Here is a 22,439-nt window from a genome sequence, read left to right as displayed (position 1 = left end):
ATTATGTGTCTTGGAGTTGCTCTTCTCGAGGAGTATCTTTGTGGCGTTCTCTGTATTTCCTGGATTTGAATGTTGGCCTGCCCTACTAGGTTGGGGAAGTTCTCCTGGATGATATCCTGAAGAGTGTTTTCCAACTTGGTTCCATTTTCCCCCTCACTTTCAGGCACCCCAATCAGACGTAGATTTGGTCTTTTTACATAATCCCATACTTCTTGCAGGCTTTGTTCATTTCTTTTTCTTCTTTTTTCTTTTGGTTTCTCTTCTCGCTTCATTTCATTCATTTGATCCTCCATCGCTGACATTCTTTCTTCCAGTTGATCGAGACGGTTACTGAAGCTTGTGCATTTGTCACGTATTTCTCGTGTCATGGTTTTCGTCTCTTTCATTTCGTTTGTGAGCTTCTCTGCATTAATTACTCTAGCCATCAATTCTTCCACTTTTTTTTCAAGATTTTTAGTTTCTTTGCGCTGGGTACGTAATTCCTCCTTTAGCTCTGAGAAATTTGATGGACTGAAGCCTTCTTCTCTCATCTCGTCGAAGTCATTCTCCGTCCAGCTTTGATCCGTTGCTGGCGATGAGCTGCGCTCCTTTGCCGGGGGAGATGCGCTCTTATTTTTTGAATTTCCAGCTTTTCTGCCCTGCTTTTTCCCCATCTTTGTGGTTTTATCTGCCTCTGGTCTTTGATGATGGTGATGTACTGATGGGGTTTTGGTGTAGGTGTCCTTCCTGTTTGATAGCTTTCCTTCTAACAGTCAGGATCCTCAGCTGTAGGTTGTAGCTGTAGGAGATTGCTTGAGGTCCACTCCAGACCCTGTTTGCCTGGGTATCAGCAGCAGAGGCTGCAGAAGATAGAATATTTCTGAACAGCGAGTGTACCTGTCTGATTCTTGCTTTGGAATCTTCCTCTCAGGGGTGTACTCCACCCTGTGAGGTGTGGGGTGTCAGACTGCCCCTAGTGGGGGATGTCTCCCAGTTAGGCTACTCAGGGGTCAGGGACCCACTTGAGCAGGGAGTCTGTCCCTTCTCAGATCTCAACCTCCGTGTTGGGAGATCCACTGCTCTCTTCAAAGCTGTCAGACAGAGTCGTTTGCGTCTGCAGAGCTGCTGCGTTTGTTATTATTTACTGTGCCCTGTCCCCAGAGGTGGAGTCTACAGAGACAGGCAGGTTTCCTTGAGCTGCTGTGAGCTCCACCCAGTTCGAGCTTCCCAGCAGCTTTGTATACCTACTTAAGCCTCAGCAATGGCGGGCGCCCCTCCCCCAGCCTCGCTGCTGCCTTGCCGGTAGATCACAGACTGCTGTGCTAGCAATGAGGGAGGCTCCGTGGGTGTGGGACACTCCCGGCCAGGTGTGGGATATGATCTCCTGGTGTGCCTGTCTGCTTAAAGCGCAGTATTGGGGTGGGAGTTACCCGATTTTCCAGGTGTTGTGTTTCTCAGTTCCCCTGGCTAGGAAAAGGGATTCCCTTCCCCCTTGCGCTTTCCAAGTGAGGCAATGCCTCGCCCTGCTTCAGCTCTCGCTGGTCGGGCTGCAGCAGCTGACCAGCACCGATCGTCTGGCACTCCCCAGTGAGATGAACCCAGTACCTCAGTTGAAAATGCAGAAATCGCCGGTCTTCTGTGTCGCTCGCGCTGGGAGTTGGAGACTGGAGCTGTTCCTATTCGGCCATCTTGCTCCGCCCCCCTACGTTAGCGCTTTTTTGAGAATTTTTACAAGAAGTTTAATTTTAGTCTGTTCATTGTAGTCACTCCATGGATTCCTTTGGGCAACCCAGACCAGAAGATAATCAGTCAGTAGTCAGCAGAATGCAAAAGAAATACTGGAAAACTAAACAGGTCTTTATCAAAGCAACAGGAAAAAAAGAGGATGAGCACTTGGTGGCGTCTGATGCTGAACTGGATGCTAAACTTGAGGTAAATTTGAGCATTCTATGTATTGCATATAACCGGCCATTATTTGGGGCTCCAAGGGGGACTGCAACAAGTTTTCACAGTGGAGAGGTTATGGGGATAATAGAATATTTAGTTGTATCCACCTGTCAATCAGAGCTCTAACTAGGAGGTCACAGTTCTTACAAAGTGAAAATTTGCAAAATTGGTATTCACGAACTTAGATAAAATATGAATAAAGTAGTTTCTCTGGCACACATATTATGGTTTTTAAGCCAAGTCTTAATGAATTAATTACATTCCCAATTGAGACCATGTACTCATTATATATCAAGTCATACTATTTTGTAGTACTTTGATGTGAAGTCTTATACCTCATTGAAATAATTAAAATCAAACAGCGAATGAATATAATAGTTATTGTTTCTATTTTATTAAAAGATAGAGTTATTGAAATATTTCCTAATGCCTTTTTTGACTGTTTTTTATTTTAAATAATTGCCGTGAAACAATTTTAAACCAATAAATGGTTTAAAGTAATTAGGCTAAATAGAGAAGAGTATAATATAAATGAATAAAAACGTCTGATTTTTTTTTTTTTGGACAGAGTTTCACTGTGGTTGCCCAGGCTGGAGCACAATGGCGCAATCTCGGCTCACCACAACCTCCGCCTCCTGGGTTCAAGCGATTCTCCTGCCTCAGCCTCCCGAGTAGCTGGGATTACAGGCCTGCACCACCATTCCCAGCTAATTTTGTATTTTTAGTAGAGACAGGGTTTCTCCATGTTGGTCAGGCTGGTCTCAAACTCCCGACCTCAGGTGATCCACCTACCTCAGCCTCCCAAAGTACTCGGACTATAGGTGCGAGCCACCATGCCCAGCTCAAATGTCTGAATTTTTAAATGCAGATTTACTAACTCAACATATAAATATATATATATATATACACACACACACACTAATTTAAGCTAATTCTTACAAATATTTCTAAGCAGGGATTCTGTTATACTTGGAATATAATCATTATGGTGGGATTCTTAAAAATATGGGTCTAATTAAACTGGTCTTGATCAAGTATTTTCATTCTGCAAAAAGTAAACTTACTGCCAAAACAAATATGGAAATAGATAAAAAATTTGACAAGATTTTACTATTTGTATTGAAAAGTATTCCTAGGCTTCAGTGACAAATGTGTAAAAATGAAGACTTTATTATTATTAGTGTTGTATGTTTTAACGCAACAGGAACTTGTTCCAGATATATTTCCATAGAAGTGGGAATGTATGAGGTTTTGGTATTGTTTTACATTGTTAGGTCATCTGTGGGTGACATGTTTTATATTCAGTGTAAATCTGGCCATTAGATAAGTATTTGGAATCAACCAAGAACTTTCTCCCACATTTGTATTTTTAAAAATGAGAAACAGTTTTATTATAAAAATAAAAATAGTACGTAAACCTATGGAAAAAATATCAAGCATAATCACGTCATCTTGGTAGAACTATCTTTTCTGTATTCTTTTTTTTTTTTTTTTGAGATGGACTCTTGCTGTGTTGCCCAGGCTAGAGTGCGGTGGCATGATCTCAGCTCACAGCAACCTCCGCCTCCAGGGTTGTTCAAGCAATTCTCTTGCCTCAGCTTCCCAAAGAGCTGGGATTACAGGAGCCTGCCACCATGGCTGGCTAATTTTTGTATTTTTAGTAGAGACAGGGTTTTACCATGCTGGGCAGGCTGGTCTCTAACTCTCGAACTCAGGCGATCCACCCACCTCGGCCTCCCTCCCAAAGTGCTGGGATTACAGGCAGGAGCGGTGAGATACCGTGCCCAGTCTTTTGTATTCTTTTCTAATCTTCTTCCATATGCATTTAAAACAGATTTTACAATTGCCAAATCCAGATACCAAATGCACTTCAAACATGTCTAAAGTCATAAGGAAAATCGATGCCTGCTCCTCCTTTTACGCTTTTCGTGTTTATTATCTACCTTCTTTAGGCTTGATCAAACATCAAAATAATAATAAAAACTGCTCCAGAGATAGAATGTTCAGGCTTTTTGATGATATTAGGCATCTGAAAAATCAAAGGGTTAGGGCTTAGTATTATACACCAGTACCAAGGTCTTTTTGAACTAAGTCATTCTTTAGTGTAGCTGGGTGCGGTGGCTCACGCCTGTAATCCCAGCACTTTGGGAGGCCTAGGCGGGTGGATCATGAGGTCAGGAGATCGAAACCATCCTGGCTAACACGGTGAAACCCCATCTCTACTAAAAATACAAAAAAATTAGCCGGGCATGGTGGTGGGCGCCTGTAGTCTCAGCTTCTCAGGAGGCTGAGGCAGGAGAATGGCGTGAACCCGGGAGGCGACGGAGCTTGCAGTGAGTGGAGATCACGCCACTGCACTCCAACCTGGGAGACACAGTGAGACTCCGTCTCAAAAAAAAAAAAAAAAAAAAAATTCTTTAGTGTAGATTCTGAACAGACAGGCCTTGCTATTAAAAAAAAAAAAAAAAATTCTAATCCCAGCACTTTGGGAGGCTGAGGCAGGTGGATCACGAGGTCAGAAGTTCAAGACCAGCCTGGCCAAGATGGTGAAACCTTGTCTCTACTAAAAATACAAAAATTAGCCGGGCATGGTAACAGGCACCTGTAATCCCAGCTACTGAGGAGGCTGAGGCAGAAGAATTGCTTGAACCCAGGTGGCAGAGGTTGCAGTGAGCCGAGATTGCACCACTGAACTCCAGCCTGGGCGACAGAGTGAGACCCCACCTCAAAAAAAAAAAAAATCCTCATTGTAGCTATACTCTAAAACTTACGCTGGCTTGTTTATCTGGGAACACCTACATGTATTAATTTGTTGAAGATTTATATCATGTATATAGTGTGGCCTCATCTCAAATTTTCATGTGCTTAATTTTGAAACCAGAGTCTACTGGATATTTCCTTTTCTGTTAGCAATTAGCAGCAGTAGTAATGAAAGAATTAATATCTATAGAAAATTCTTTAAAAAATCTAAAAATAATTTATATTTGATGTTATAATACATTATTTAATTTTTATAGTAAATTCACCAATCTGTTTTGCTTAGACCAGTATGGAAGAAAAGCCAGACTCGGAGTTAACACTTTGTAAGGTTATCTACACTCTGTTCATCTGTGGTTGGCAATATTTGATGCAGTTTATATTAGATTTATGTTTTTGTTATTTAGATTGTTTGGAGCTGAGATGAGGACAAACTCGTCACTTTTAATTTTTTGTTTGCTCCCATATATTTATTATCATTTTTTCCAGCTCTCATGGGGAATGTGCTTTCTACATAGGAAGTAAAACCAAAACTAAAGCACACGTCATAGCCAAGGAAAATAGACATAATGTTTTTACAACAGATATAATACTTACAAGAAAATGTTATGCTTTTGGAGTGCTTATAACATATGTTTGTTTATAGTTCTTTAAATTGTCTTAATAAAATTTATATCTCAAGGTTTTTCACTCCGTTCAAGAGACATGCACTGAACTTCTGAAGATAGTCGAGAAATACCAGCTAAGACTCAATGGTATGAAATCCTAGATATCTATCTGATAATTCCCATTTAAAATAAATATTAGCATTTTTTAAAATGAAAGATTTAACGTAATAGAACAATTTTGTGAATAGCATCTTATGGCAGAATATGAATATTTACAGTGACCTGTTCTCAAAGGCGCCCCAGTATTCTCTCTTTTCTCCTCAGTTAATCAAATCCTCTAACCCAGATTTATGTTTTGCTGATACCCTTTTTTTTCTTTGAGACAGGGTCTTTCTCTATCACCCAGGCTGGAGTGCAGCGGTGCGATCACAGCTCACTACAGTCTCCACCACCTGGGCTCAAGTGATCCTCCCGCCTCAGCCTACCAAGTAGCTGGGATTACAGGCGTGTGCCACCATACCTGGCTAATTTGTGTACTTTTTGGTAGACACAGGATCTCACTATGCTGCCCAGACTGGTTTCAAATTCCTGGTCTCAAGTGATCCTCCTGCCTCGACCTCCCAAAGTGCTGGGATTACAGGTGTGAGTCACCATGCCTGGGCCTGCCCAGCATCTGAAATGGATTTGTTTCCATCACTTAAACCTCTCTTTCTTGCCTCCCACTTGCCCTTGCAATTAAATTTCATTCCTCTGCTGCTGTTTACAGAAAAACATGATGTAATTGTCTGTATGCATGGTCTCTGTTCCTTTCCTTCCACTTTCTCTTGTACTCACTCCAGTCAAGTTTTCATCCGCATCACTCCACCAAATTTCTCTTGTCAAGGTCATGATTAACCAACTCCTATCTAAATCTGGCTTATCACATTATTTAACACAGTTGATTATTTCCTATTCCTTGATACACTTTCTTCACTTGGCTTTCCAGATTTTCCTCCTCCTGGTCACTCTTTCTTGGCATCCTGCCTTTGCTGATTCTCTTCTCTCCTGGACCTGTTCGGGTTAAAACTCAATCTTTGGATCACTTCTCCTTTTTTAATTACCATGGGCCTGCTGGACATGGCTACCTCTCTAATCACACCTCCTAAAACTTTCTCCCCTTTAGCCATATTAATACCTTACATAGTAGGCATATCTGCATAGTGGAATCCCTAACTTCCTTTGTGTATTTGGTCAAATGTCATCTTTTTAAATGAGGCCCTCCCTGAACTGCATATCTAAAATGCAATACTCTCTGCCCTCAGAGGGTACAAAAAATACAATACAATACAATGCAATGCAATACTCTTTTCTCTCAAAACTCCCTGTCCAGTTAACAATATTCAACATTCTATATATTTTGTCCATTGTTTTTCTTCCCACCACTAGAATATGCCCTCTCTAAGGGCAGACTTCTTTTTTTTTTTTTTTTTTTTTTTTTTTTTGAGGCGGAGTCTCACTCTGTCGCCCAGGCTGGAGTTCAGTGGCGCGATCTCAGCTCACTGCAACCTCTGCCTCCCGGGTTCAAGCAGTGCTCTGCCTCAGCCTCCCAAGTAGCTGGGATTATAGGTGCTCACCAGCACGCCCGGCTAATTTTTGTATTTTTAGTAGAGATGGGGTTTCACCATCTTAGCCAGGTTGGTCTTGAACTCCTATCCTTGTGATTCACCCGCCTTGGCCTCCCAAAGTGCTGGGATTACAGGCGTGAGCCACTGCACCTGGCCAGGACAGAATTTTTCTGTTATATTTCTGTGTCTACAGTCTAGAAACAATGGTCTAACATGTAGTCAGTACTCGATAAATATTTGATTTCAATGAATCAATAATTTTTCTCATGTAGCTATGTAAATTAATTTCATCGCTTTATAATCAGATCTTATATATTGTCCCATTAAAGAAAGAAATCCAATAAAGCATGATTATTCAAGTATTTTTTTGACTACCTACCATGTGCTTTTCCCAAGGAAATAGTTGGAGAAACAACTTTTGTAACAAAAAGAGAGACAATATAAGTAGTATGTAATTGAGTTCAGAATAATGATATAGACATAACTGAATTCCTAGGAGTGAAAAATAACCATGGATTAGAGTAATTGGTAAAGGCAACTCCATAGACAGGAATTGAGGTAAAACTTAAAGGATTTATAGAAGTTGAACATGTAGAGAAGAGACTTGGAGTTTAAAGAGCTTAAAGAATGAGAACAGCCTGCATGGACAGAAGAGTTTGTCGTTGAAACTAATGGGAGGATAAAGGAACAAAGGAAATTAGGGGTCATATTACTAATGACGTTATATATTTTACCAAGCAGTAAAAGGCCATCACAATCACTGGACCAAGTGAGTCCTGTCTTAGAAATGAAAATGTGAAGAAAATCAGCAAGTTTATATACCCTGAAATCACTAGATCTTTTAGCACTCTGGTAGAGCATTTCAGGATAAGGAAGAGATATACATATATAGATTTAATTGTGTATTTTCGCTTCAAGATTGTGTATAAATACGTGATTTCTTGAAGACAATTGTATTAATACATCTGTTGGGAGTAACATCAGACAAATGCAGTAGGTTAGTCCAGCACCATAAATTTATGGGAATCTCTTGACTGCGGGGAGAACACGTCAGGGAGGGGTCTCTGTAGATTTTGGCAGGCAGGTCTCAACATAAAAGCAGCAAAGATTCAGCCTCATTGACTGCCCTTTCTGCAATGATAAAGGTAAGCTTCAGTGATCATTTATGTTCAGTTGATAGTTGATAATGAAGTATTCCATGTATTCAAAGTGCTTTCTGAACCACTATACCCAAATGAATATTTTCTAGTAGGTTTTTTGTTTTGTTTTGTTTTGTTTTTGAGGTGGAGTCTCGCTCTGTCACCCAGGCTGGAGTGTAGTGGCACGATCTATGCTTACTGCAAGCTCCACCTCCCGGGTTCACACCATTCTCCTGCCTCAGCCTCTCGAGTAGCTGGGGCTACAGGCGCCTGCCACCATGCCTGGCTAATTTTTTGTATTTTTAATAGAGACGGGGTTTCACCGTGTTAGCCAGGATGGTCTCGATCTCCTGACCTCGTGATCCACGCGCCTCGGCCTCCCAAAGTGCTGGGATTACAGGTGTGAGCCACCGTGCCCAGCCCTAGTAATTTTCATTGAGGTATATTTTATGAAGTTCTGATTCAAAGGAAATGTGTAAACTGTACATCAGCATTAAATTAGTGTGACTCCCCAAACCGCATCTGCTGTATATCAGGTTGGTTGTTCATGGTTTTATTAGAGATGAGACTACAGACTGTGTAGACACCTTCCTCATTACACCATTGTGCTCTCCTTGGGTCACTCTTACAGGCATGGCGGCGGGGACAGGGGGAGTGGGGAGGCAGCATGAGGAGGCCTGAGTTCTGTTGCTGCCCCACAAATAGCCAGGCATTTACCTTTCAGTTTTAACTTTGATTTTCTATGAAGTAGGATGAAATTAGGCATGACATTTGTTGTTGTTTATGTACTTTAAGCTTATAATTGGAGCGCAGTGGGTTTTCTCCCCTTATTAGTCTTATTGTGGTTACAGGATCAGCTTACACTAGATCAGTATTTCTTAAATTGTGGTGAAGGACTTTTTTTTTTGTTGCATGGTTTACTTTCAATCTGTTGTAAACTGATACCTTTGTAAAATTCAATAAAAATGAATTTTTAGCTGAGCACTGTGACTTGTGCCTGTAATTCCAGTGTTTTGGGAGGCCAAGGTGGAAAGACGGCTTGAGGCTAGAAGTTTGAGACCAGCATGGGCAACATAGTGAGACCCTGCCTCTAAAATAATTTTTTAAAAATTTGGCCGGGCGCAGTGGCTCACGCCTGTAATCCCAGCACTTTGGGAGGCCGAGGCGGGTGGATCACAAGGTCAGGAGATCGAGACCACGGTGAAACCCCATCTCTAAAAATACAAAAAAGTAGCCAGGCACGGTGGCGGGCGCCTGTAGTCCCAGCTACTCAGGAGGCTGAGGCAGGAGAATGGCGTGAACCCGGAAGGCGGAGCTTGCAGTGAGCCGAGATCGTGCCACTGCACTCCAGCCTGGGCGACAGAGCGAGACTCCGTCTCAAAAAAAAAAAAAAAAAAAAAAAATTAGCCAAGCACTCATGCCTGTAGTCTAAGCTACTCAGGAGGCTGAGGCAGGAGGATCACTTGAGCCCAGGAATTCGAGGTTGCAGTGAGCTATGATCAAGCCACTGCACTCCAGGCTGGGCATCAGAGCAAGATCCCATCTTTTAAAAAAATAACTTTTAGAAAAATGAAATAAAATGCGTGAAAAATGTATTATAAGCTCACTTTATTAGATTTGACAAATATAAAATGCTCAAAGTCTCTACACACTTATTTTCAGTTTCCTTACTTCTTTGCTTGTCACAGCTTGGTAACAGAGGATTCTGGACCGATACTGGTCCATCGCCCACACTTTGAGCAGCAGTGCACTAGATGACAGTTTTTAGGGTTGCTGGAGCAGAACTGTGGACATCTGTGGGTCTGGGATACCAATCATAGGAAACTGAAGCCAGGATGGAGTCAAGAATGAATTAACAAGTTTAAATAGGAAACACTTTGTAAGAGGCAATTATCCTAAAATACATCTCTGCACATTTGAAAATGCATCATTTATGGCTTTGTTTTGTAGTTTTGAGAGATTTTTGTCACTAAAAATCAGTCCTTCTCAAAGCGAGGTCCATGGATTCACTGTGTCGAAACCATCTGGAGTGCTGATAAGAAGCCAGATTCCCTAGACCTATGGAAAGTAGAGTCTCTGGAAATGGAGCCCAGGAATTGCATTTAAAAAATAAGTCTCTCTTCTTCTTCCCCCAAGTAAATCTTGTATAGAAAGTGATTGCTGTGAGAATTGTAGTTGTGTATATGTTTTAAACAAATGATGAAAGGAAACAATTAACTACACTGTAATTTTTTTCCTAGTTATATCAGAGGAAGAAAATGAGCTAGGGCTCTTTTTAAAGTTTCAAGCGGAACGGGATGCAACTCAAGCTGGCAAAATGATGGACGCCACTGGCAAGGCACTTTGTTCTTCAGCCAAGCAAAGGTTTACCATGGTGGTTCATTATCTTGAATCCGTAGTCAATCTGACAGTTTTGACATATGTACTTAAATTTGCATATTTGTAAAGGTCACTGTTCATTCAAATAAATGGTTAAAGAGAAATATACTACAGTTATATGTTTTGACACCTAATTCTTTTTTTTTTTTTTTTGAGACAGAGTCTTGCTCTGTCGCCAGGGCTGGAGTGCAGTGGCCGGGTCTCAGCTCACTGCAAGCTCCGCCTCCCAGGTTTACGCCATTCTCCTGCCTCAGCCTCCCGTGTAGCTGGGACTACAGGCGCCCGCTACCTCGCCCAGCTAGTTTTTTGTATTTTTTAGTAGAGACGGGGTTTCACCGTGTTAGCCAGGATGGTCTCGATCTCCTGACCTCGTGATCCACCCGTCTCGGCCTCCCAAAGTGCTGGGATTACAGGCTTGAGCCACCGCGCCCGGCCGACACCTAATTCTTAATTACTAATTTTGTATTCAAAATAATTATTTAATGATTGATGTTCTTTTATTTCCCCTAAAATCAGACAAGTGTCAGTTATATTTCTCAACTGGTTTAATATAACAGTCACAGAATGACTAACATCTTAAAAATGTGTATTTCCAATTTCACTCTTTGATACCATACTATAAATACAGTGGTACTTTTTAATTAGAAGAATTTTTTCTTCTTAATTACATAGTTTCCAGTTATTATTTCAGTTTCTAATATAATGATACCTACTGCAAAGAATCTCCTATAATTACTAAACCGAGCCCAAATCTTTAGCATTTAAGAAGAATAAAACAGTCCTTATCAGACCTATAATGATGGTATCCAATTTATATAGCTTTATTCTGAAACATCACGTCAGTGCAGAAGTCTATCTTGAAGGAAGTGACATGGAGGTACTAAGTACAGGGCCCTCCAATGGCCACTAAGCAAAAAGGAGGAATTGGATTTAATTTGTGTTTCTTAAATACTTGTTATCTTGTCCTCATCCTCAGCTGCTAAGAACTCCATACTCATTAGTTCTCCTAGCATCTCATCTACTCTTCCAAACCCAGGTTTTCCCTGAACTTGTCAAATGAAAGGCTTTCTGTTAATTGGATTATGCTTTATGAATGCAGGTTCTCTGTTCCTCTCAGAACTGTTTTCTAAATGGCACATTTACTTCTCAGGTTATTTATACATGGAATAACATCCAGAGTATTGCAAAATGACATATTTCCTAAAGTAATACTGGGGGAGGTTTAGACACCTTTTTTTTTTTTTTTTTTTTTTTTTTTTTTTTTTTTTTTTTTGAGGTGGAGTTTCATTCTGTTGCCCAGGCTGGAGTGCAGTGGTGCCATCTCGGCTTGCTGCAACCTCCACCTCCTGGGTTCAAGTGATTCTCCTGCCTCAGCCTCCCGAGTAGCTGGGATTACAGGCACCTACCCACTATTCCCGGCTAATCTTTTGCATTTTTAGTAGAGACAGGGTTTCGCCATGTTGGCCAGGCTGGTCGCAAACTCCTGACCTCAGGTGATCTGCCCGCCTTGGCCTCCCAAAGTGTTGGGATTACAGGCGTGAGCCACCGCTCCCGGCCAACACATATTTATTGATAATTCAGAGTTGGCTATATGATCCTTACTTGCTTTCAAAATCTCCTTAGGGAACTTAATAAATTTTTACTTGTAGATTCATCTTGTTAGCAAATTTGCTTTGTCATTGGTTTAAACTTTGTTTTGTTTTACTTATGATGTGTTCAACCCTCTGATTTTTACCTCTCTGCCATTAGATTGGCCCTGTGTACTCCTCTGTCTCGTCTGAAGCAAGAAGTAGCAACATTCAGCCAAAGGGCGGTATCTGATACCTTGATGACAATTAATCGGATGGAGCAGGCGCGCACAGAATACAGAGGAGCTCTGCTGTGGATGAAAGATGTATCCCAAGAGCTGGACCCAGACACCTTAAAGCAAATGGAAAAGTTTAGAAAAGTATGAAAATGCATCCTTTTCCTTTTCTTGGTGTATGAAATATGGAACTGCCACAGAATAATTAAGATAATAAAATTTCAGGTGTTTGTTGAGAAATATATGTTTCATTATACATTCTTGGTTGCTTGGAGACTGTAGTTGAAGTACAAAAGTTTATCACACTTTGATTTTTACTCCTGGAGTGGCATCTTCACACCGTCTACCTTTTTTATTAATTTTTTTATCTGTTTCATGATAGATCTAAATTACTTCTTAAATGTGCTTGCTTGAACTTTTGAGTTCGTTGTAGGAAGAAAATAGTTTATTACAGAGGGACAAAAGTAATTTAAGTAAAAACTCATGTAAAATGATTATTAATTATAAGAAAATATGAAGGTTATCAAAATTTTTAATCTGTCACAATACAAAGTTTGGCCACAGACTTCATAAGCAACTATGTATGAACATATGTTTTTGCTAAATAAACTCCTTATTATAAATTATAACCCCTCATTGTATGACACATAAATAACAAAATTCATTTTATCATTCATTTCATAAATAGAGACCCCATAATAAAAATAATATTTAATACTGATGGAGCCATGACTCTGGGCCAGATGTTAAGTGGTTTGCCTCATTGATTACACACAACAGCCCTATGAAGTAGGTGAATACATGGCCTCAGGCCACAACAACCTTGTATTCCATCCCTTTTACATCCTTTGACAGAATACAGTCCAAGGGAGTGATTGAACAACATTGTGAATGCGCTAAATGCCACTTAATTGAACACTTTAAAATTGCTAATTGTATGTTATGCAACTTTCACCTCAATTTTTAAAAGAAGAATAATGTATTAGTCTATTTTCATGCTGCTGATAAAGACATACCCGAGACTGGAAAGATATTTAATGGACTTACAGTTCCATGTGGCTGGGGAGGCCTCACAATCATGGTAGAAGGCAAGGAGGAGCAAGTCACGTCTTACATGGATGGTGGCAGGCAAAAAGAGCTTGTACAGGGAAATTCCCCCTTTTAAAACTATCAGATCTTGTGAGACTTACTATCACAAGAACAACATGGGAAAGACCTGCCCCCATGATTCAATTATCTCTCACTGGGTCCCTCCCATAACATGTGGGAATTCAAGATGAGATCTTGGCAGGGACACAGTCAAACCACATCAAATACAATCCAAGTCCCTATCTGGACCCTAAAAACCCTGCATGGCCTGATCCCTGGTCCCTCCACAACCACATGTTGTACTTGCTTCCTACACTCCAGGAAGAATGTGCTCTACCTCCTTGCTGCTTGTTCTTCTAACATGATAAGGTCTTCACCCCCTACCACTCTCAGAGCCTTTGTCCTTGCTCGTCCCTAGTTCTGGAATGCTCTCCCCAGGGTCTTAGCGTAGTCTGCTCATCATCTTTCTGTCCCAGTTCAAACATCATGCATGATCTCACCAGGGACTTTCATGTCATCAGTCATTCATTTCTGTTTACTTATTTGCTACTTTTGCAACTATATATTTATTTACTTCTTTTTTTCGTGTGCCTCCCTACCCAAGGATGGTGGGGAAGAACATTGTTTTGTTCACCACAGTATCTCAGAGCCTAGAACAATGCCTTGCATATAATAGGTACCTTATATTTGTTGAATGAATATATTAAAAAGTTGAGTATTCACACTACCTGATGGCATGACTCACCATTTATTCAAGAAATACAATAGGCCTCTACTGGAATTTATAAATATCTGCATGATTCAGAAATATTATTAATATTTCTCAGTGCTTTAACGAGGTCCCCTTTCCATTTATTCTTCTGCTCTTAGCTAAGTGCTATCTATGAATAGTTTTAAATGTTTCTTTTTATTTGGAATAGTTTTTTAAAAACGATTTGCTTTCCATCTATTATCTCATACTTTCTCAGCATAAAGATATCTTCTGGAAAGAATCTCCTACAATTACTAACAGTAGCCAAAATCGTCATCATTACTCATGAAATATTAATGATACAGGGAAAAGGAATTAGTCTTTATTATAATTTATTTCTGAAAATATTTATTATGAACCTTGTACTATATACTATATATCTGTAATAAAAATTAGCATTTTATTGCAGGTACAGATGCAAGTGAGAAATAGCAAAGCTTCTTTTGACAAGTTAAAGATGGATGTTTGTCAGAAAGTGGATTTACTTGGAGCTAGTCGCTGCAATATGCTATCTCATTCGCTCACTACCTACCAGGTACCCACCTCCATGGTCAGCATGTCCTTGCAGTAAAGATGAGTGGTGAGATTCCTTTTTAAAAGTTGTCTAGAGGGTGCAAAAAACTATGTGTGATTAGATTCCTTTGAATAGCAGTGTTGGGCTTAGAAACCAAAGTTTTCTAATTCTAAGTTCTGTGTTCTTTTCATTCTGCCAAGTTGCCATCCTGTATCACTTTAACCTCAGAAGTCTCACTTGTGCTTATATTACCACAAATCACATATAAATAACACACAATGAATAAGTTAGATATTAATAAGCAGTTATTGATTTTTACATATATTTTTAAATGGAAAAAATTGAACAAACTGTACTTACATAAGAAAAGAGTAATAAACTACAGGAAATGGACATTAACTCCTGCTTTTAGGGAGTCTGCCTATTTCAGTTCAGTACTGTGGGATTCAGGAATGGAGAAAGGATGCACTTGAAAATAACTGTGTGTGGTATCTATTTAGCATCTTGCCTGAAACACAACAGCTATGAGTTCAATTCTCCTTTATTCTCTCCATTCATCCCCCTCACTTTAATCAGGAACCCTGAAGCAGCGAGGAAAATTTCCAATTACCTGAGTTAGCTTGAGAACACATTTTTTGGCAAATCTCTCTTGAACTCTAGATGAAAGGCCAGATTTAGTGGTAATGTAATTTTTCTCCAATTAAAAAGTTTTATATATTCCCATTAACATAAAGATTACACATGTGTCCCTCCTTTAACAGAGACTGGTATTTTTGTGCTTTTAACATTTCTCTTTTTGATATCTCAGATGTTCTAATCCCTAAGTTTTCATTCTCTTAGCTGCAGTTACTCTCTAGGTGGCTCCAGTGTGCATTCCTGTGCTATTTATACAGATAACACCCACACGTGCAGACAAAGATGCCAATTCTTATGCACAATCACTATTTGCAGTGCTTTATGGTTCCGAAAACTTGGAAAATTGAATTTAGTTCCTGCTGCTTCTTATTTGGCAACTGTTCATCTACTAAACTAGTAAGGAAATATAGCAAAAATCATGGAGGTGAAGGAGAACTGTAGTGTCACCTTTTCTTTTTTTGCAGAGAACACTGCTTGGATTCTGGGAGAAAACAGCTCGAATGATGTCCCAAATTCATGAAGCCTGTATTGGCTTTCATCCATATGATTTTGTAGCTCTCAAGGTACATTGCGTTCCATGTTCTCTTGTTTAGATGTATTACACTTCATTTAGGTGATAACATTGAAACTATTTTTTTTTTTTTAACCAAGGTTAATTTAAAATTTAAAAAACATTGAGAAACATTCTCCTTCAGCCAAGGGTCAGCATTTTCCTAATTGCAAATGCTGCCAGCAACACTGAAATACATAGGAATACTGCTGGCAGGCTCAAGATATTAGTAGGACAGGGAAAAAGAGGGAGACAGTAAAAAGAGAATTTAAATGCAAAGGAGATAAGGCTATGGAAAGGAAAAACTTAAGAGGAACAAGTGATGGAAAGTGGTCATGTGTTCTCAAAAATGAACAGATTACCTACCTGATGATATTAGAAGTTACAGAAAAACTTTGTTTTACTTTTACACTGATGTCATGGATATAGTTCATGATACCAACATTATGCCAGGTTTCAGTACCTTTTAACTTACCATTCATTCTGCCTTATTTTCAGTAAAGCTTGAAAGTGTTGCTGGCTGGTTTGTTCAAGCTGGATGTGGTATTTGTGATAGGCTCATATCTTGCATATTTCTGGGGTTTAGGATGAACATAAAGTCATGGTCTGATATGGCATCTTCCAGCCCCAAAGACGCCCTTGAATTAGGTTGTTTTTTGTTTTGTTTTATTTTGACTTTTTATATAATAAATGCGTCGCTGTATGGCATACTGTGTATTTAGGCACATTTTATATCCAATTTCTGCTCAGAATCAAAATTGAAAATCTTTAGCTGTATTTAGAGCATTGCGATACAGACTAGCAACACAGTTTAAGTGTTCTTTAGGCCTATTACTAAGTCGTTAAACTAATCTGTGGCTACCCCACATCACAGTATGTGCAGTTTGCACAGGCAGCCAGGAGAAACAAGTATATGAAGCTCAGTAGCTCAGTTCAGATTATAATAGCATATATGTCCTATATCTTTCACTCTCTAGTTCGGAACTTCCTATTTCATATGGTTCTTTAGAATTTATATTCTCATTTTCTTTGCAGAGAGGAAGAAACAGTCTTTCTATTTACTTAACATTGACTTTTTTATCCTTAGCAACTACAAGACACTCCAAGCAAGCTTGCTGAAGACAATAAATATGAACAAATAGGCGGTTTTCTTACTGAACAGCTCAATAAGTAAGCAGGCATAAGTCATCTGTGTCATGTTATAGAAGTCCTGGATACCATCATATGATACATGTGGAAAGAATTGTTTCTTCTCTTACTGAATATTTATTTCTATGTCATTTTTCCAATCAACACTAAACATTTGTGTCATAGTCTGTTTTGCTCTAACAGAATACCTGAGACAGGGAAATTTATAAAGTAAAAAAGTTTAGCTCATGGTTCTGCAGGCTGGGAAGTTCAAGGGCATGGCCCTGGTTTCTGGTGAGAGCTTTAGTGCTGCTTCATAACATGGCAGAAAAGGTCAAAGGGGAAGCAGACCTGTGTGAAGAGGCAAAATCAAGGGGCGTGCTGGCTGTATAACAACCCATTCAGAAGCATTCCTGAGAGAACTAATTCAATCTCATGAGAGTAAGAACTCACTCATTACCATGAAAAAGGCACTAAACCATTCATGACGGATCTGCCCCCATGACCCAAACACCTCTTATTAGGTCTCCACCTCCCAATACTCCCACACTGAGGTTGGGGTCAGATTTCAACAAGAGTTTTGATGAGGAGAAATTCAAACCTTAGCAATTTGTTTTGAAACCATAGATAGATAGATAGATAAATAGATAGATAGATAGATAGATAGAGATATATTTCCATTTTTTTTCTTAATATCCAGATCCTACACAAATTTTTTACATTTTTTAACATAGCAGACAAAGGACATGACAGGAGTATCAAACTGATTGGGGTCATTAAGAGCCTGTCATTTGGGATACTGAGCCTTGTATTAAGAGCCACAAGTACCTCTAGTGACTCTTGAAATGGGCAGCTAGAGAGAAGAAAGGGACAGGTACCAGCATCTGTGAAATAAACTATGAGAAATCTGTTTCCAGAATAACATACATAGGACTGGGACTGGTTACCTGAAAATATGGGCTGTTGCCATGTACATCCTTCATGTCCCCTGTTTCCCTTTTATTATATTGTCCCTTTGTTTTTCTTTCAAAGCTGCTATTTAATTCTCATTTTAACCAGATTCAGTATATTAACAAACTCAGAAATAAGGGCCAGTGATAAACCATATATTGTTGAGTAGAAGGTGATCATGAGAGAGTGGTTTGTTATAAAGCCCAACGTGCCTTGGAGTTTGCCTCTTGGCATGTGTCCACTTCCCCTTTGACCTTCTCTACCATGTTATGATGCAGCACTAAAGCCCTTGTCAGAAGCCGGGGCCATGATCTTTAACTTCCCAACCTGCAGAACTAAATCAACCTCTTTTCTTTATAAATTACTCAGTCTCAGGTATTCTGTTATAGTTAACACAAAATGAACTAAGACACAAATGTAACACAAGACATTTTCCCATCTTCTCTATGAGGAAATCCAAACCAATTTTTTTTGCTAACTTGAATGTATAAATGTTTTAAGATAAACATTGATCAAATGTCTAGTTATAAATTAAATTTGTGAATTTATATATTGACTTTTGATTTTTTTTTTTTTTTTTTTGACAGTGTCTCACTCTTTTTGTCCAGGCTGGAGTTCAGTGGCACAATCTCAGCTCACTGCAACCTCCCCCTCCCAGGTTCAAGCGATTCTCCTGCCTCAGCCTCCCGAGTAGCTGGGATTACAGGCATGCACTACTAAGCCCAGCTAATTTCTGTATTTTTTAGTAGAGATGGACTTTCACCATGTTGGCCAGGCTGGTCTCGAACTCCTGACCTCAAGTGATCTGCCCACTTCAGCTTCCCAAAGTGCTGGGATTACAGGAGTAAGCCACCATGCCTGGCCTATATTGACATTTAAAATCATATGTTACATGAACTATGTTAATTTAGTAAAATTTTTCCATTCTCACATTTCACAGAGTTTTATTCAAAATCCTCTCATGTATCTTTAGCATTATGAGAGCTACTTTTCAAGTTAACTAGTAGATAGCCAAGCTCTTCACTTCTCTTCCATCCAAGTTCTTTAAAAAAACATAATACTGTTAGGGAAAATTTCATTTCAGGTCATGAGTATTTATTTGCTATGTAGGTTTATTTGTGTAGTATTTACAAGTAAATACTGTATAGATTTTTAAGTATCTTTAAAGATGTATTAAAAACAACTTTCAATACTAGCAACTGTGAGGTCATGCCCCAGGTGTAGTGAGTATGTCTGTGTTCAATTTATTTTTCTTTCTTTTTTTGTTTTTAGACAGAGTCTTGCCCTGTCACCCAGGCTAGAGTGCAGTGGCACGATCTCGGCTCACTGCAACCTCCACCCCCCAGGTTAAAGCAATTCTCCTGCCTCAGCCTCCTGAGTAGCTGGGATTACAGGCACACGCCACCACACCTGGCTAATTTTTGTATTTTTAGTAGAGACAGGGTTTCACCATGTTGGTCAGGCTGGTCTCGAACTCTTAACCTCGTGATCCGCCTGTCTCAGCCTCCCAAAGTGCTGGGATTACAGGCGTGAGCCACTGTGCCCAGCCCAATTTCTTTGTCTTAACTTTTTCTTTATTATATCAGAAAGATGCTATAAATACCCAAAATTAGTATTGATTGAGGATATTTTAGGCTGATGTGTCTTGCAAATATCACTTAGTTGTTCAAAATAGGGTACTACATCTTTTCTAGAGTTCTTCATTCCCTTGATTTAGTTCACAAGTGTTCTTAAAACCTTTCAAGCCTTGAAAATGAAACTTCTTATTCTATGACTTTGATGGTAAAGGTTCTTGAAGATTGAGTACTGAGCATGATGCCTGGTGCTTTGTAGATACTCAGTAAATGTTTATTGAAGGAATAAGGGGTGAAATGTCTGTATAGATCTATAAAAGAAGTAGGAAATTCACCAGATGTAGATTTTAGGGGATCTAGTGGACAATTTTATGTTTTCTGAGTAGAAAATTCTTTTTAACCATATAAAACTGTTTGGGGAATATAATTCACAAGTGTATTATAACAAAAAATCTACATTTTTTTTGTTTTTACTTCAGGCTAGTTTTGTCTGATGAGGAAGCAAGCTTTGAGAGAGAACAAGGTAAGATGGTAAATTTATTACTTTGAAATGGTCACATTTTAAATGTCAAAATAGTTTATCACAGCCTTTTTTTTTTTTTTTTTGAGACAGAGTCTCGCTCTGTCCCCCAGGCTGGAGTGCAGCGGCTCGATCTTGGCTCACTGCAAGCTCTGCCTCCCTGATTCACACCATTCTCCTGCCTCAGCCTCCCAAGTAGCTGGGACTACAGGCACCCACCACCATGCCCGGCTAATTTTTTTTGTATTCGTAGTAGAGACAGGGTTTCACCGGGGTAGCCAGGATGGTCTAGATCTCCTGACCTTGTGATCTGCCTGCCTTGGCCTCCCAAAGTGCTGGGATTACAGGTGTGAGCCACCGTGCCTGGCCTCCGTCAGCTTTTGTTTTGTCTGGGCAAGTCTTTGTTTCTCCTTCATTTTTGAAGGATATTTTAGCTGGATATACTATTCTTGGGTAAAAGTTTTTTTCCTTCGGCAGTTTAAATGTCATGCCACTTTCTCCTGGCCTATAAGGTTTCCACTGAAAAGTGTGCTGCCAGACATTTTGGAGCTTTATTGTATGTGATTTGTTGCTTTTCTTTTGCTGCTTTTGGGATCTTTTCTTTATCCTTGACCTTTGGGATCTGATTACTAAATGCCTTGAGGTAGTCTTCTTTGGGTTAAATCTACTTGGTATTCTATAACCTTCTTGTACTTGGACAGTGATATCTTTCTCTAGGTTTGGGAAGTTCTCTGTTATTACCCCCTTTGAATAAACTTTCTACCCCATCTCCTTCTCTACCTCCTCTTTAAGGCCAATAACTCTTATATTTTCCCTTCTGAGGCTGTCTTCTCGATCCTGTAGGCATGCTTCATTGTTTTTTATTCTTTTTTCGTTTTTGTTTTTTGAGACAGAATTTGAATCTGTCGCCCACACTCGAGTGCAGTGGCACAATCTTGGCACACTGCAACCTCTGCCTCCCAGGTTCAAATGATTCTCCTGCCTCAGGCGCCTGCCACCACACCCAATTTTTTTTTTTTTTTTTTTTTTTGAGATAGAGTTTTGCTCTTGTTGCCCAGGCTGGAGTGCAATGGCGCAATCTCAGCTCACGGCAACCTCTGCCTCCTAGGTTCAAACGATTCTCCCCTGCCTCAGCCTCCCAAATAACTGGGATTACAGACATGTACCACCATGCCTGGTTAATTTTGTATTTTTAGTAGAGACAGGGTTTCTCCATGCTGCCCAGGCTAGTCTTGAACTCCTGACCTCAGGTGATCCACCCGCCTGGCCTCTCAAAGTACTGGGATTACAGGTGTGAGACACTGCACCTGGCCTATTCTCTTTTCTTTTGTCTTCTCTGACTGTATTTTCAGATAACGTGTCTTCAAACTCACCGATTCTTTCTTCTGCTTGATCAATACTCCTGTTGACTCTGATGCATTCTTCACTATATCAGTTGAATTTTTCAACTCTGGAATTTCTGCTTGATTTTTAAAAGTTATTTTAATCTGTTTGTTAAGTTTACCTGATAGGATTCTGAGTTCCTTTTCTGTGTTATCTTGAATTTCATTGAGCTTCCTCAAAACAGCTATTTTGAATTCTCTCTCTGAAAGGTCACATATCTCTGTCACTTCAGGACTGGTCACTAGTACACTATTTAGTTTGTTTGGTGAGGTCATGCTTTCCTGTATGGTCTTGATGCTTGTGGATATCTGTCGATGTCTGGGCATTGAAGAGTTACATATTTGTTAGTCTTTGTAGTCTGGGCTTGTTTGTACCTGTCCTTCTTGGGAAAGTTTTCCAAGTATTCAAAGAGCACTGAGTTGTTATCATCTAAATCTTTGGTCATGATAGCTGTATCTGCATTGGGGGTGGGGCACCCCAAGCCCAGTAATGCTGTGGCTCTTGCAGAATTGTAGAGATACTGCCTTGGTGGTCTTGGGTAAGATCTGGGAGAATTCCCTGTATTACCAGGCAGGGACTCTTGTTCTTTTCCCTTACTTTCCCCCAGACACGTGGAGTTTCTCCAAAGCCAGCAAAATACTGGGTCTCACCCTGGGCCCCCAGTTACCACTGCTTGGCTACTGCCAATATTCACTCAAGGTCCAAGGGCTCTACCATCAGCAGGAAGCAAATCCAGCCTGGCTTGTGTCCTTCCCTTCAGGGCGGCAAGCTACTCCCCAGCCTACAGCAGATACCAGAATGCCATCTGGGAGCCAGGGCCTAGAGTCAGGAACCTTAGGAATCTGCTTGGTTCTCAATTCTACACCACCTGAGCTGACACCCAAATCTGTAAGACAAAATCCTTCCCACTCTTCCCTCCTTCCCCTCATGTGGAAGGAGTCTCTCCCTGCAGCAGGTACTGCCTGGCTATCGCTGATATTCACCCAAGGCCCAAAGGCTCTTCAGTCAGCTTGTGGTGAATGCTGCCATGTTTAGGACTCTCCCTTCAAGGCAGTGGGCCCCCCTTTAGCCCAGGGCAGGTCCAGAAATGCCATCCAGAAGCCAAGGGCTAGAACTGAGGACCCCA

At 40.1% G+C, this 22,439-nt stretch overlaps 1 protein-coding gene across 11 annotated transcripts in view; it reads left to right on the top strand.

Annotated features, from left to right (window-relative positions):
- Positions 1-22,439, top strand: part of ICA1L (islet cell autoantigen 1 like) — a 97,288-nt gene that overhangs the window by 43,560 nt on the left and 31,289 nt on the right. For all 11 annotated transcript variants that reach the window (XM_007965892.3, XM_073019944.1, XM_038001735.2 and 8 more), the window contains 8 exons: positions 1,743-1,911; positions 5,366-5,438; positions 10,275-10,398; positions 12,163-12,361; positions 14,467-14,592; positions 15,672-15,770; positions 16,845-16,927; positions 19,890-19,933. In XM_007965892.3, the coding sequence (XP_007964083.1) occupies positions 1,750-1,911; positions 5,366-5,438; positions 10,275-10,398; positions 12,163-12,361; positions 14,467-14,592; positions 15,672-15,770; positions 16,845-16,927; positions 19,890-19,933 (910 nt within the window). In that variant the 5' untranslated portion in view covers positions 1,743-1,749. The remainder of the gene's footprint in view (positions 1-1,742; positions 1,912-5,365; positions 5,439-10,274; positions 10,399-12,162; positions 12,362-14,466; positions 14,593-15,671; positions 15,771-16,844; positions 16,928-19,889; positions 19,934-22,439) is intronic.

Source organism: Chlorocebus sabaeus, chromosome 10 (assembly GCF_047675955.1).
Source record: "Chlorocebus sabaeus isolate Y175 chromosome 10, mChlSab1.0.hap1, whole genome shotgun sequence".
In the NCBI taxonomy this organism is placed as follows: Eukaryota; Metazoa; Chordata; class Mammalia; order Primates; family Cercopithecidae; genus Chlorocebus; species Chlorocebus sabaeus.
Note: the sequence above shows the minus strand (reverse complement) of the source record. Positions and strands in the feature narration are given on the sequence as shown.